Source organism: Procambarus clarkii, chromosome 1 (genome assembly GCF_040958095.1).
Source record: "Procambarus clarkii isolate CNS0578487 chromosome 1, FALCON_Pclarkii_2.0, whole genome shotgun sequence".
NCBI classification, from domain to species: domain Eukaryota; kingdom Metazoa; phylum Arthropoda; class Malacostraca; order Decapoda; family Cambaridae; genus Procambarus; species Procambarus clarkii.
Window position 1 is genome coordinate 30,726,891 of NC_091150.1, and position 17,258 is coordinate 30,744,148.

The 17,258-nt window shown below is 42.5% G+C and overlaps 1 protein-coding gene across 1 annotated transcript; it reads right to left on the bottom strand.

Annotated features, from left to right (window-relative positions):
* Positions 1–340: 340 nt before the first annotated feature.
* On the bottom strand, positions 341–15,730 carry LOC123762610 (zinc finger and BTB domain-containing protein 14). Its single transcript, XM_045749349.2, has 4 exons — positions 15,581–15,730; positions 10,885–10,976; positions 7,144–7,854; positions 341–2,593 (listed from the first exon to the last, which is right to left on the bottom strand). Exons 1-4 carry the CDS (start codon positions 15,645–15,647, stop codon positions 2,222–2,224), a joined length of 1,242 nt encoding a protein of 413 aa, XP_045605305.2. The 5' UTR covers positions 15,648–15,730; the 3' UTR covers positions 341–2,221.
* Between the last annotated feature and the right edge of the window lie 1,528 nt (positions 15,731–17,258).

The window sequence follows — 17,258 nt, forward strand, 5'->3', positions numbered from 1 at the left end:
GAACATCTTCAAGAGAAAACTAGATTGTTTTCTAAAAAAAGTGCCAGACCAACTGGGCTGTCGGCCAGGCTTGGGGAGTAGAAGAACTCCCAGAACCACATCAAGCAGGTATCAAGCAGTAGTCTGGTTTGACTCTGACTTTCTGGTTACCTTCAATAAGGTGGCAAAAATAAATGTTACTGCTCCCAGTGCCTGTGAGGCGACCAGGTTCTGATCCCCGGTAGGCCTCGAAACCCTCCCCCCCCCCCCCCCCCCCCCGGTATGGCTGATGTGACCTGGTATGGTAGCCATCTCAGCACATAGTTTCCGGGAGAAACCGGGGCTCGTCCAAAAAATGGTGTTTTATTATATTCAATGATAATTTTTATTTGTTAAAATCTATATAAATAAAAATGGAAATGTTCGTTTGTGCATAACCGCTAATCTCCGAAAGTTCTTCACCGATTGCTTTGAAATTTTCACACAACGTTCCATTCGCATCCAAGCAGGGTTTTTATATACATACTATATAGATGTCACGTCTGTGACGGTAAAAAAACATGCTTTTTCTGAAAAACTGTTTTTCATGTGAGGGAAATCTTCGAAACCTCTTTACCAATTGCTTTGAAATTTTGACAACATTGCATTCGAAAAGGCGCGTCTTTGTATATATCTACTATATACATGCCTCACCTGTGACAGAAAAAAACATGCTTTTTTTGAAAAACAGCGCCATCTGTTGGACATAAGAGCTACATACACTGTAATATCTGAAAGTTCTTCACCAATTGCTTTGAAATTTTGACACAACATTGCATTCGAATAGGTGCATCTTTTTATATACCTACTATATAGATGCCACCCCTATGACAGGTAAAAACCTGCGTTTTTTAAAAACAGCGCCATCTGTTGCACATAATAGCAACAATTGGGAGCCGGTCGGCCGAGCGGACAGCACGCTGGACTTGTGATCCTGTGGTCTTGGGTTCGATCCCAGGCGCCGGCGAGAAACAATGGGCAGAGTTTCTTTCACCCTATGCCCCTGTTACCTAGCAGTAAAATAGGTACCTGGGTGTTAGTCAGCTGTCACGGGCTGCTTCCTGGGGGTGGAGGCCTGGTCGAAGACCGGGCCGCGGGGACACTAAAGCCCCGAAATCATCTCAAGATAACCTCATCTCAAGATAACATGCACGCTATATTAAATATGTCACAAATTCCATTTCAATGTTTCCAATTGCATTAATAAATTTTATTTTCATAGATTTTGATTTTATTTTATTTTTTATTGAATTATTTTGTGACATTGTGATGGAATTGAGCTGTGTTGTTTACCATACCGTTCATTTCATAAGTATAAGTATGGATTCCACACCTGTGACAGGTAAAACTATGCTTTTCTTGGAAAACAGCACCATCTGTTGTATGTAAGAGCAACACACATGCTATACTAAATATTTTACAATTCCATTTCAATGTTTCTGATTACATTGATAAATTGAATTTTCATAGATTTCGATTTATTTTGTGTGAATTGCGTTGAAATTGAGCTGTGTTGTATACCATACCACTCATTTCGTGAGCTAGTATATTTTTTATTTTTTCATATTTTCATTTAATTTTTGAACTGTTTTTCTTATATTTCAGTGATGGGAACATTAGATCACTTGATGTTCCCAATTTTCTGATGGGAACATAAGACCATTTGGGAAGGCATCGGGAAGGCTCCATTTTTCGAGGGAGTGGAGAATGGTGGGGATGACGAGAGGACGGAAGTGAGAGATAGTGGGAAGGACACAGGGGACAAGGGAGGGGGTAATGGTGGGGAAGGACGAGGGGATGGGGGAGTTTGGGATGATGGGGACGAGGGGATGGGGGAATGGAGAATGGTGGGGAGGACAAAGGGACAGGGGATGGTGGAGTGGGGAATGGTTGGGAGGCCGAGGAAACGGGTGAGAGGGGAATGGTGGGGAGGACTGGGGGACAGGGAAGGCAACACACATGCATTGCTGAGCCACAGCAATGCGTGGCCGGGTACTGCTAGTCATAAATATTGTTAAGTTAGGGTGCCTTGCTATAGGTTAGGCTGTATTAGGCGAGGTTGGGTTAGGTTGGTTTGGGTTAAGTTAGGTTGGATAAGCATAAGTGGGTATTAAAATCCATTGGCAAACCATTTTCTGTACGATATGACGTGTCCAAATGAATAGGTACCATTAAAAATCATTAGGACTTATTGCTAAAGAGCTTATAACAATATGTTATTTTCATGATTATGTTTTTTCATGTGAACTTTTAATGAGCCGTAGTCTCTACTCTTGTAATCACATATGTCACATGCATATGGTTTTTCACCAGTATGTATTCTCGTGTGTCTTTTCAAGGCTTCACTATAGCTCGTTTTGTATGAACAAATGCTACAGCTGTACGGTTTCTCTCCAGTATGAGTTCTCATGTGCTTTGTAAGGTTACTTCTCCACTGGAATGTCTTCCTACACTCATGACACACAAGCCCTGTATCAGTTTCAGTAACAGAGTTTGGTTTCTTTTTTATGGGCTCCTTGCTGATGGAATGAATAGTAGATTTTCTCTTTGAATAATTAGCATGCTCCATTTTTCCCTGGAATTAAAAGGATTTATGATTAGACAAATATCTAAGTAAACAAATTACAGTAGTAGATATATTAGTAGATACAAGCATGCAAATACACATTAAAACACACAGTAAATCTTCTAGCTCCCATACTTACATTTTCAAAAAATAATTTCCAATATTGTTGAAAAAGAAGGCAATCTGAAATTTCCAGTTATCAAACTTGTATAAAAAAAATCTGAAACCTCTCATAATAAAGGTGAGTGGTATAGAATAAATGTGTACATTTTTTTGCATATTTCATGTACACAAAACAACCCTAACTGAAAGCGAAGTACAATGATGGAGAGACAAAAAGAACAGGAAGGACCGCCAGGAAGTATTAGCTTTGTCAAGTTTTCAAGAAGCATTAACAAAGGAAAATCTAGTGAAAAGGGCTTAACAGCTTATATCTGAAAACAATCCAGATAAATCTCAGTCTATACTTATTGAGAGGGCAAAGGCAATTAAATTTATACTGCAATTAAAGCATAAAAAAAGCTCTGTCAAGCTATAATAAAGCATGGTAATGTCTTTAACAAAAATTATGAGAGCCAACTTTAACAATGAGCACTATACAATGTGATAAAAATACAAAACAGAATCTGGTTGTTCGTTTTCCTTATACTATTAGCAGAGTAAACGGCTAAACCAGGATTAGCTGTTTACTAACCTCCCTCCCTGTGACCCCACAGGGAGAGGAGGGGATGGGGGGAACCTAAAGATCACACACACCCACATTGAGTGTCAAAGTCCAAGGAAATGTACCCAATTGTTACCCCCTGCACCCAACAAACTACAAATCAGCCAAAGTGAAGTGCCCTGATGAACTGCAATCCTTGGGGAAGACCTAGAACTTCTTCACCAAGAGGAGAAAACCACAACTGAAGGCAGTGCCAAAGCTCCAGGCATTGGTACCACCTCTATCTCGACCAGGAGGAAAAGAGGCCTGAAACCTAAAAGTCTGCAAGCTAGCAGTGGGAGCAGTACTCTGCCACAAAAAGCCTAGACACAACTGAAAAGCCATGGTAGCAGCCATGAGAACACAGGAAACCACAACCTCAAGAAAGAGGAGAAAAGGGTGAAGTGGATATCAGAGAGCGAGAACAGACTGCATCCTGAAATTGGCCAAGAACTGACTGCCTACACATAAAGCGAATCTCATAAAAATCTGTAATTGTTTCGCTAAGGAGAGGAATGAGCAGCTTGGTAAAAGCATCCATCGCTGTCACTGCAGGAAACAAGGCTGTTACATTGGATATGGGCTTCAAAACATCAAGGCCAGCCCAGAGCTTGCCAGGATGCATATTGAACCAACCTAATTGGATACACATTGGATCACCTAATCCATAGGGGATTTCCAGGGGCTGCAGGGAGCCCAGGCACTGGGACCGCTACACAGATTTAAGTTAGCTAAACACAGATGCCAAAGAAATATAAGAAAATTCACTTTCACAGAGTGGTAGACGGTTGGAACAAGTTAGGTGAGAAGGTGGTGGAGGCCAAGACCGTCAGTAGTTTTAAAGCGTTATATGACAATGAGTGCTGGGAAGACAGGACACCATGAGCGTGGCTCTAATCCTGTAACTACACTTAGGTAATTACACTTAGGTAATTAAAAATTACACACACAAACACACATACACACACTTTCACGATAGAAAAATGAGGGCAGTAATCAGAGGCAATGTATCGGACTGGAGAAATGTCACAAGTGGAGTACAACAGGATTCAGTTCTTGCACCGGTGATATTCATTGTCTACATAAATGATCTACCAGTTGGTATACAGAGTTATATGAACATGTTTGCTGATGATGCTAAGATAATAGGAAGGATAAGAAACTTAGATGATTGTCAAGCCCTTCAAGAAGACCTGGACAAAATAAGTATATGGCGCACCACTTGGCAAATGGAATTTAATGTGAATAAATGCCATGTTATGAAATGTGGAATAGGAGAACATAGACTTCACACAACCTATAAATTATGTGAGAAATCTTTAAAGAATTCTGATAAAGAAAGAGATCTAGGGGTGGGTCTAGATAGAATACTATCACCCGAGGACCATATAAAGAACGTTGTGCGAGGAGCCTATGCCACGCTTTCTAACTTCAGAATTGCTTTTAAATACATGGATGGTGAAATACTAAAGAAATTGTTCACAACTTTTGTTAGGCCGAAGCTAGAAAATGCTGCAGTTGTGTGGTGCCCATATCGTAAGAATCACATCAACAAACTGGAAAAGGTGCTAAGACATGCCACTAAGTGGCTCCCAGAACTGAAGGGCAAGAGGAACGAGGAGAGGTTAGAGGCATTAAATATCCCAAAACTGTCAAAGTTTCTGTCAACACTAGAAGACAGAAGAAAAAAGAGGTGATATGATCACTACATACAAAATAGTAACAGGAATTGATAAAAATCGATAGGGAAGATTTCCTGAGACCTGGAACTTCAAGAACAAGAGGTCATAGATTTAAACTAACTAAACAAAAATGCGGAAGAAATACAAGAAAATTCACTTTCGCAAACAGAGTGGTAGAAGGTTGGAACAAGTTAAGTGAGATGGTAGTGGAGGCCAAAACTGTGAGTAGCTTCAAAGCATTCTATGACAAAGAGTGCTGGGTAGACAGGACACCACGAGTGTAGCTCTCATCCTGTAACTACACTTAGGTAATTACACACACACACACACAGGATCCAAGAGTCAATGCTCGATCCTGCAAGCACAAATAAGTGAGTACATGCTGGAGGGGTGACAGGGAGACTGCTGACATGTATGAAAAAAAATTTCTAACTAATAAAAACATGAGTAGTAATCGGAGGCAATATGTCTTGACTGGAGGAGTGTTACTAGCGGAGTACCACAGGGTTCAGTTCTTGCACCAGTAATGTTCGTCGTCTACATAAATGACCTACCAGAAGGAATACAGAATTATATGAAAATGTTTGCTGATGTAGCCCATCCTCCTGTTTTGACAGTACTGTACTTATAGTAATGATGAGGGGTTATCTACGAGATAATTTCGGGGCTTAGTGTTCCCATGGCCCAGTCCTCGATTAGGCCTTCTTTTTGTTACACATCCCCAGGAAGCAGTCCATAGCAGCTGTCTAACTCCCAGGTACCTATTTACTGTTAGATGAACACGGGCATCAGGGTGAAAGAAACTGCCCATTTGTTTCCGCCTCTGCCGGGGATCATAAACCTTGGGACAACGAATCCCGAGTGCTGTCCATTCAGCCATCAGGTCCCCCTGAAATTGAGGGGGGGCCTGATGCATGCAAGGACCATAGTACTGTATATATACTGACATACAATAAAATTAGGAAGTAGAAATCGGCACTATTAAGTTGGACAAACTGGGAAAACTATTTTTTTTAACTTGTGTTGCAAAGACAAACTAAACTAACCTAACCTTCCTAGGACCTAATACATGATATGAGGCCTAATACGGTAATACTGTATGTGTGCTAGGTCTAAGAATATTTAAGTTAGTATTTTAGTTTTTTTTTAAGAATTCCTTACTAGTCAGTATACTACTATCTAAAAGCTAAGTACTGTACATACGAATTCATAACTATTGACGATCGTCATAATAGGTACTATCTAAACAGGAGGATGGGTTGGCTGATGCTGCTAAGCTACTTGGGAAGATAGGAGACATAGACGATTGTCATGCCCTTCAAATTGACATAGATAAATAAGTGCTTGAAGCACCATGTGGCAAATGGAATTCAATGTGAATAAATGCCATGTTATGGAATGTGGAATTGGAGAAAATAGACCACACACAACTTACAAATTATGCAGAAAGGAATTAAAGAACTAACAAAGAAAGAGATCTAGGGGGTGGTTGTGGATAGTAGTGTGTCACCAGAAGAATGCATGAAGGTCATTGTATGCGGAGCATATGCTGCACTCCTTCAGAATCACCTAATTATATGGATGGTGAAATACTAAAGAAACTGTTCATGACTTTTGTGAGTCCAAAATTGGGATACACAGCAGTTGTATTGTATCCATATATCAAGAAACACATCAATAACTGGAAAAGGTGAAAAGGCATGCTACAAAATGGCTTCCAGAACTGAAAAACAAGTTATGAAGAGAGGCTAGAGGTGTTAAATATGGCAGAGATAAAAGATAGAAGAAAAATAGGCAATATGATCACCACTTATAAAATAATAATGGGAATTGACCAAGAGGAATTCCTGAAACTTGCAACCGCAAGAACAAGATAGATTCAAGCTAAGGAAACAAAGATGCCAAAAATTATTAGAAAATTTTACCTGTAATTACCTGTAACTACACATAGGTAATTACACCTCCCCCAAGGCTTGGCTGGGCTTGCACTTAGCTCAGGAGGATACTTCATGAGGCAGGGAGGGGGGCCCTCCCAGAAGTGATATATAGCTTTATATAACCTTGTCAAAATACCCATTGGTAATTCCAGGTTCAAGAAAATCAAAGAAACTTTGAAGTCAATTACTTGAACACAAATATCTAAACATTTAAAACTTCAACTGTGTAGTACTTACATTTTCAGGAGTGTTGTCTATTAAGACTTTCAAGAGAGTGTTGATGTTGGCACTTGATCCTTCACAGCCCTGATCAACACTTGGCTCCACTGTTGCTTCTCTGTCGAGTGTGTTCCTATTTGTAAACGAACTTTCTTGAAACAAGTAGCAATCTGTGTTATCATCTGTCAACTCTGGTTGATCTGCCTCATCATACTCAACAAGTTCTTTTTTAATTCTGATTTCTTCATTAGTCTTATTTCTTTCTCTGCCTTGGTATGGAATTCCTTGTCGTTTAGTAGCAGCCCTCTCACGACTAAATCTCTTCTTGCTTACTATTTCCTTATTAGTTTTTGGAAATTTGTTCTCTAAAAAATTCCTTTGCATTTTGTTTGAAATTTTATATAATTCCTTTGGTTTTGAATCATCCCTGATATTTTCTCCATCACTAAAATCCTCACATGGAACTGCAAGCCCTCGAACCATCAGAATTTCAGCAGCATTTATAAGCTCTGCCAAGTCTGTCTGGGGTACGACGATTTCTCCCAGATACATGAAGTCCAGGATGGAGGCGAGTTCTTTATACTGAATATTATGGGGAACAGTAACAGATCCTTTATGAGGAACATCTATCAACAAATTCTGAAAATATTCACTACAGGCCGAGAGAATAAATTTGTGCACCCAGTGTTCACGACCACCACATTTTAATTTCACATCAGCAAAGATTTCCTGAAAGAAAAGACAAATATGATGTTGTGTGATAATTATTTAGTAATGGCTTCTCCTGACATCCTATTGTTGGGTTTGGATAGTTTAATTATTTACAAGGTATTTGTCAAAGACCAAAGTTAATTCAGCTGCCTGTATCTTAACACCTTTGTAATAATGTGTTCTCTCAAATATTTTGGCTGTAAAGTATCTCCACACCTTCAATTAAAACCAATCCAAGGATAATATTTAAAAAATTAAGTGAACAAATTTACATAAAAACATGAGTTGAGAATGCTGCAGAAGGCCTATTGGCCCATACAAGGAAGCTCATATTTATATCCACCCAAACTCACTCATATACAGTATACTGTCTAACCTACACTTAAAGCAATCCATCGATCCCAAGTCTTTTATTATCTCTTGTATCAGGAACGGTTCAGGGCCACAGGGCTAACAATACTGCAAACCAGGCATAAGATGGCAAATCTCATTGAAATTTTTAAATTACTGAACAATGTGAAGGATGTTGATCCAGACAATTTCTTCAAAATCAAATGTAACACAAACAACGAACAATAGTTTCAAGCTCGACAAGCCACTATATAGGGTCGAGAACAGGAGATGCTTTTTCACCCACAGGGTTATAAACAATACCTATTTACATACATATCTTGGGTACCTATTTACTGCTAGGTGGACAGGGGCATCAAGTGATCTGAAACACGCACAACTGTTTCTGTCCCGCCCGGGATTCGAACCCAGAATTCTCGATTCGATTATGAGTCGAGAATGAACCCGATCCGTACTACCGGGACACCCTATCAGCTTATTTTGTATATGTGAAAAAATACTTCTAAATTTTGTCCTATCTCATTTATAACTTTCTATAAATGAGATAGGAATGACAGATAGATATGGGAATTTAGGTGCTGTTCTATTTCTTTAATTTCCTTGTTTATAATTTTTTTTCTTTTAGATATGCACCTCTGCTTGCTCTTCAGCAAAGGAACACATTTTAGGCAGATATTGCATACTTTGGAAATCAACTATTCTTTCCCCATGCGTTGGAGTTTTGGTACTTAGCCATTCTTGCTTGTTATTTCTTTTAGGCATACATGGGTACCTCGGTTTAAGAATTTAATCCGTTCCTGGAGACGGTTCATAACCCGAAAATTCGTAAACTGAAGCTAATTTCCCCGTAAGAAATAATGAGAAATGAATTAATCCGTTCCTAATTCCCAAAAAACTTCACTTCAAAGTAAATTTTATACCTAATTCACCCAAATCTACACTACAAAAGTATGTTCAAGTTATTACTTACCCTTGCTGATGACTCCTGTTGGTGTATGGAAGATGGTGAGGAGGGGGGAGGAGGAGAGGTGTTACTGTTTGGAAGGCAAGTCCCCTTCCATTATAACATCAGGCAGTGAAGATTTCTCTGGAGTGCACTCCGGCACATTTTGCCTGCATACCACTAGATCCTGGTTGTGGCTTACTGCTTGATTTTCTCACTTTTCTCACAAGGAAATGTTCTATTGAAGATTGTTTTTCCCTTCTTTGCAACACTTGTCTGTAGTGAGGCATCACATTGTCATTAAAAAGATCAATGCAACGGCCTACTACAGCTTTATCTGGGTGATTCTTTTCAGCAAGACTTTGCAGTCCTTCCCATACTGCACACATTTTCTTAATTAATAAGGAAGGGACATTCTCTACTGCCTCCTCTTCCTCCCCTGAAGATTTGTTGTACTGCCTAGCTAGTTCAACAACACGAGTACCATTTTCATGCTTATGAATGATCTCTTGTTTTTCCTCTATGGTCATTCTCTCATGTGATTTCTTGCCTTGAACATTACCACTGGCTTTCTTGGGACCCATCACGAGTTATATAACAACTTTTATGCTCAAATGGCCAAAAATCCAACAAAAAACTGTAAATTCTTGTGAAGAATTCAGGTGAGATAGTCACTGGGCGCAAGGCACTGTTAAACTGAAGCGCGATCGCCATGCCACCATGTGCTAGGTCGGCCATACGCGTATCAACAAACTCGTATCCCGATTCAAATTTTCTGAACAAATCGGGCTCATAACCCGAAAAAGTTTGTAAACAGCGACGTTCGCAATCCGAGGTACCACTGTATTATGTACTGCACATTAATGTTTGGACATCTTTGACTTTGTGACCTAAGTGTGTAGTGTCTGAGATATTAATGTCCCTGATTATTTCTTAATTGTTCATGAAGATCAGATTGGACAGGTCACCAAGTTCTCCTTCCAGTCCATTAGTTACCTTTCGTTTATCCCTGTCTAACCCTGTACTGCCACTACTTTACAAAGACATGCCCTGGTATGTTAACAGAACAGGAAACACCCAGACATGCAGGTGAAGTAGCAGCTGAACTTACTTTATAATAATGATATACACAGCCTTAAATGCCTATACACATAGTTACAGTAAGAGAAACAGTTTTAAATCATAAAAAATGTCACATAACTGACAACTGGTTCGAATTTATCACAGTTACCATGGTACTCAGCCAAGAAGAACGCAAAGACTATTCTTCCCGAGTCAGGGAACTTTGCTGTGGAGTTGGTGCTGCCAGTTACCCCTGGTGGCAATTTGTGGTTGTGCTCTGGTGGGCTAACTGGTCATTAGTGATAATATTTGTGGGCAAACATTTGTTATGCCAAAATGAGCTTCAAGGGCCTAGAGTTTTTATTAATGATACTAAGGGTTGTCATTCTGGACTATAATTAATGTTAACCAAGGCTTTCCTAGTACCATCATGACTGCAGAAACATATAAAAGGTTCCCTGAAACACTGACACAAAATACTGACCTGCCCTGTCAGTCATCATTTTCTCCAGTAACCTTTGCACAATCTTACCCTTGGAAGCACCCAAGTGTGATAGCTTAGAAATTCTTACAAAAATGTGTATGATCATTTTACTGTATTGAATGCTGCCAATTACAACCAGGTTAACCACTGTGATGCGCGGCCTTAAGCATAGATGACATGTACTGAACTGCAACTGTTACATATCTACCTTCACGTATATCTCCTGAATGGCATGAAGAAGGACAGAGTGATGGTTTTCCCATTTCACCGATACGGACTCTTTATCCGTCATTCTCAGTCCTGTATGAAAAAATAGCGTGTTTAGTGAGATTAAATGCCCATTTCTGTGTGGCACCTCAGTACCCCTATTATATCTCAGCTCTGGACCTTTGCAAGCCAGTCATTGTACCAGGTTTAGAGTGACTGTATGACCCAGAAGGATAAATAACTTCTTGAATTGCCTTGTCCACACACACAAAAAGTGGCAAGGAGTTCAGTTATGCAGGAGTAAAAGTTATGCAGAAAACAGAAATCAAACCCCTATCCAACACTCTGTAAATGTAGAAGAGGAATGGATTGAGCACATGACTCTTGGACACTAGTCAAACAAAAGGCCTAGGCATCCCCAGTCTAAACATGTAAAATGGCACCCAGATGTCCACCATCCCCAATACCTCAACAAATGTCACTGGGATCTACCATGAAAGACTTTCCAGAAACCATAACTAAGATATCTAAGAGATTGATAAATAATGGGCAAATGACCTCTAAAATGAGAGTGACCAGGAGGAGGAGGAGAGGTCTGCACGTGTCCATGCCACCGACAGATCCAAACCACTGCCTCATTTAGGAGGCTGAAAATCTCAAGAGAGAACATGCATCTGGTAAGAGGCAGGCTGAGCAGGATTCAGCTGATGCACAAAAGATTATGATTTGAAAACCACTCCTGTAGTTACCAATACATTATCCACAGCCTCCTCAGGAAAGAGGAGTGGAAATGGGAGGGCTCAACAACATGTGTTAAAGTTCTTCTGGAAGTAGCACAAAACAGCATGACTGCATGCAAGATGATATGCAAACAAAATCCCTTGGGTAGAACTGTGAAAGCCATCGAGCAAAGATAAAAAAAACACTGAAGAAGCAAGATCATTACTGAAGGTCCAATTTGAAATAACATAACACCCCTAAATCCATTAGAACTAATGAAACAGGGAGAGGGTAGGCACATACTAAATAATAATAATAATAAAAGTCACTTATGATATTCAAGCATAAATAAACCTGTAAATTTGGCACAAAATCCCCCAAATGAAAATATGTTTTAATCCAGACCAGGTAAACAGAAATATACAAAAAATATTTAGTCAACTTGGTGTGAAGGCCTAGGCTAGGAGACTAAATCCCCCAAAACACGAAGTAAAGGAAGACAACAATGACAGTAAAAGAGAGCCACTGATGGTGGCTGTTATTACTCACAATCAGTGCTAAGGAATTTTGCATTGAAACAAAACTGAAGTAGATGATAGTTGCGACACACAGGAGTATACAAGGTGCCACGTGCAATGAACAGTTGATATAGTTGGGTTATGGTCTTTGGTAGTCTCAGAATGAACCGTGTTGATTTTAGTCATGCTAAGGATTGTTTGAAGTTTGGGACAGTGAGCAGATCCACCTTGGGATAGATCAAGGTATCCTCTTCACCAAGTTCTCTGACTCTTTCTGTAGGACAAGACAATTTGGAAAGGCACTTATCTTCCTGGGGTACTCTGAACTGTCACAACAGCCATGTCTTATGAAGGTTCAAAGTCAAGGCATAGGAAAGCTAGTATAAAGGCATTGCTCATAAAATGCATTACTGTATTTAGGAGGAAATAACTGTAAAATAATTACATATTCATTACCCCATTCCCACTTTTATAAGGTGGGTAAATAACAGATCAGTGAAAAAAATAAGCACTGTATGAGCACGGTTATCTGAAGCCCACTGAACTGAATATTTGGGTTATCTGGGAAAAATCGCATCCGAATAATTTTTTGGCAAAACTTCACCATATCCGTACAGAAATCTAGACAACTAGGAATTTGGCCGGATAACTCAGACTGGCAAAGAGTCTGCATTATTTATCAAGTCCGTTATCTGTGTTAACTCAAGTTTGGATAATTTTCTGGCAAAACCGCCATATCTGGACAGAAATCAGTATAAATGGAAATTAGATTAAATAAATTTTCAAGAATTACACATTTCAAAATCTACAGTATCAAACAAAAAGACGAACTACAACAAGGCATGCTGAAGTTTCTGCTTTAAATTGCATTTTTTTATTTATAGTGTGTGTGTGTGTGTGTGATAATTCAAATTATGTTATTTGTGGCACAAAAAAATTGCAAATACAGAATGGTCATTATTTTCACTTCCCGAATAAGAATTTTGCTTATCCAGATGTCTGGCTTATCCAGTGAGAGATCCTTCCCATAAAGTGAAGGCAAGTGAAGTTACCTGCCTCGGCTCGGGTCCGCGAGCCTACCTGCCTCGGCTCGGGTCCGCGACCTCACCTGCCTCGGCTCGGGTCCGCGACCTCACCTGCCTCGGCTCGGGTCCGGGACCTCACCTGCCTCGGCTCGGGTCCGCGACCTCACCTGCCTCGGCTCGGGTCCGCGACCTCACCTGCCTCGGCTCGGGTCCGCGACCTCACCTGCCTCGGCTCGGGTCCGCGACCTCACCTGCCTCGGCTCGGGTCCGCGACCTCACCTGCCTCGGCTCGGGTCCGCGACCTCACCTGCCTCGGCTCGGGTCCGCGACCTCACCTGCCTCGGCTCGGGTCCGCGACCTCACCTGCCTCGGCTCGGGTCCGCGACCTCACCTGCCTCGGCTCGGGTCCGCGACCTCACCTGCCTCGGCTCGGGTACGCGACCTCACCTGCCTCGGCTCGGGTACGCGACCTCACCTGCCTCGGCTCGGGTACGCGACCTCACCTGCCTCGGCTCGGGTACGCGACCTCACCTGCCTCGGCTCGGGTACGCGACCTCACCTGCCTCGGCTCGGGTACGCGACCTCACCTGCCTCGGCTCGGGTACGCGACCTCACCTGCCTCGGCTCGGGTACGCGACCTTACCTGCCTCGGCTCGGGTACGCGACCTCACCTGCCTCGGCTCACCTGCGTGCTGTACCACTGTCAGTACCGTCTCACCTGCGTGCTGTACCGCTGTCAGTCCCGTCTCACCTGCATGCTGTACCGCTGTCAGTACCGTCTCACCTGCATGCTGTACCGCTGTCAGTACCGTCTCACCTGCATGCTGTACCGCTGTCAGTACCGTCTCACCTGCCTGCTGTACCGCTGTCAGTACCGTCTCACCTGCATGCTGTACCGCTGTCAGTACCGTCTCACCTGCATGCTGTACCACTGTCAGTACCGTCTCACCTGCCTGCTGTACCGCTGTCAGTACCGTCTCACCTGCATGCTGTACCGCTGTCAGTACCGTCTCACCTGCATGCTGTACCGCTGTCAGTACCGTCTCACCTGCATGCTGTACCGCTGTCAGTACCGTCTCACCTGCATGCTGTACCGCTGTCAGTACCATCTCACCTGCATGCTGTACCGCTGTCAGTACCGTCTCACCTGCGTGCTGTACCGCTGTCAGTACCGTCTCACCTGCGGGCTGTACCACTGTCAGTACCGTCTCACCTGCGTGCTGTACCACTGTCAGTACCGTCTCACCTGCGTGCTGTACCACTGTCAGTACCGTCTCACCTGCGTGCTGTACCGCTGTCAGTACCGTCTCACCTGCGTGCTGTACCGCTGTCAGTACCGTCTCACCTGCGTGCTGTACCACTGTCAGTACCGTCTCACCTGCATGCTGTACCGCTGTCAGTACCGTCTCACCTGCGTGCTGTACCACTGTCAGTACCGTCTCACCTGCGTGCTGTACCACTGTCAGTACCGTCTCACCTGCGTGCTGTACCACTGTCAGTACCGTCTCACCTGCGTGCTGTACCACTGTCAGTACCGTCTCACCTGCGTGCTGTACCACTGTCAGTACCGTCTCACCTGCGTGCTGTACCGCTGTCAGTACCGTCTCACCTGCGTGCTGTACCGCTGTCAGTACCGTCTCACCTGCGTGCTGTACCGCTGTCAGTCCCATCTCACCTGCGGGCTGTACCACTGTCAGCACCGTCTCACCTGCGTGCTGTACCACTGTCAGTACCGTCTCACCTGCGTGCTGTACCGCTGTCAGTACCGTCTCACCTGCGTGCTGTACCGCTGTCAGTACCGTCTCACCTGCGGGCTGTACCACTGTCAGCACCGTCTCACCTGCGTGCTGTACCGCTGTCAGTACCGTCTCACCTGCGGGCTGTACCGCTGTCAGCACCGTCTCACCTGCGTGCTGTACCGCTGTCAGTACCGTCTCACCTGCGTGCTGTACCGCTGTCAGTACCGTCTCACCTGCGGGCTGTACCACTGTCAGCACCGTCTCACCTGCGTGCTGTACCGCTGTCAGTACCGTCTCACCTGCGGGCTGTACCGCTGTCAGTACCGTCTCACCTGCGGGCTGTACCGCTGTCAGCACCGTCTCACCTGCGTGCTGTACCGCTGTCAGTACCGTCTCACCTGCGGGCTGTACCGCTGTCAGTACCGTCTCACCTGCGGGCTGTACCACTGTCAGTACCGTCTCACCTGCGGGCTGTACCGCTGTCAGTACCGTCTCACCTGCGTGCTGTACCGCTGTCAGTACCGTCTCACCTGCGTGCTGTACCGCTGTCAGTACCGTCTCACCTGCGTGCTGTACCGCTGTCAGTACCGTCTCACCTGCATGCTGTACCGCTGTCAGTACCGTCTCACCTGCGTGCTGTACCGCTGTCAGTACCGTCTCACCTGCGTGCTGTACCGCTGTCAGTACCGTCTCACCTGCGTGCTGTACCACTGTCAATCTCAAGCTCTCAGCTGTTGTTGGAATACAAGTCAGTTGGTACATATATAACGGATCATACACAATTTTACCATTTCGAACACGAAATTTGTACGTTCCGTATATAAACTATTGGTCACTATAAAGACCACAATATAATGCTATTAACAGCTAACATCTTCTACTTAGCAGGCATATAATTATTAAGGGAGAGTTGAGAGATGTGATAGACATAGCATGGGCTTCGTAAGACCACGACACATCCCATTGGTAGTAAACATGATCGAACGCACAAAGCACTAGTCCATGGCCGTTTTTTTTGGGTAAACTCTTATTATATGCTAGGTATACCTGTATTTAACAATATGTATTAAAGATAAACGTCGAATACGTAATATTAATCAACAAAAATGACATAAGAAGCAACTCGATATTGTACTTGTGCGCTAGCTGCCGTTCGCACGTGTTCGCCATTAATGTCTTCATTTACTGCAAGTTTGACAAGGGCATTATTGTGTTCCTGCAGCCAATTGTGATGGTATTGTAGCGTTTTACTGTTGCGTCAGTTGTGGTGACAATAAACATAGATAGTAATAAGATATATTTAGACGAATGTTGAGTACAGAAGGTGGTAAGAATGTATATAAGCAAGGGGTGTGGGACTACACATGCACTTCCACACTGGCCTGCACCTATCTCAAAATTCAAATGTTTATTCAGGTAAAGTACATACATACACGAAGTGATACAAAAATTGATAGATTTATAGATAGAGCTAGTACATATAATGCCTAAAGCCACTATTACGCAAAGCGTTTCGGGTATGAAAAACATTAAAGACTAAAACTTAATACTTAATACTTAATACCACAGCTCCTCTCCACCACAGCACACGCGAAGTGAGGGCGGCGCGGCTTCTTTCAGGGAACTGCAGAAAGCCATCACATACAGAGGTCTGGCACACTGCTACAGTTTTGTTCCGATCGGTTCGGAGACCCTCGGTTCGTGGGGAAAATGTGCATTGAAGTTCCTGAAGGAATTAGGCGACAAATTGATCGGTGTTACAAAAGACCAGAAAGCGAAAAGTTTCTTGTTCCAGCGCCTCAGTGTTGCGATTCAGAGGGGAAATGCCTGGTGCATCTTGGGCACGAGTCCAACTTCCGAGGATTTCGAAGAAGTGTTTGATTTGCAACAATGATCGAATCTATTCATGACATTTATTAATGTTTCCCATTGGTGTGTTTTTCATTTTGCTTGTAATAGATGTGTTATGTATGTGTTAAGGCCACTTTTGTAATCATGTAATCTTGCACAGTAAAGTTGTGCAAGATTAATACTCTATATTATATATATATATAATAAATATATATATATATATATATATATATATATATATATATATATATATATATATATATATATATATACTCATATTTTCTTTTTTATTTATATATTATAATTACTCAAAAAAATTTTTTTTAATGTACTGTTGGAAGTGGGAGTCAGACAAGATTTGCATAATTATACGAAATTTGGAAATACTTGGAAACTTTCTCCGGTGAATTATGTTTACAAAAATGTGTTTTGCATAAGAATCACCCAAGATCAACACTCTGGCACCTTCTGTGGCGCTCCTGACTCCTCATCATTTCCAGTCATAATCCATGAAGACACTTT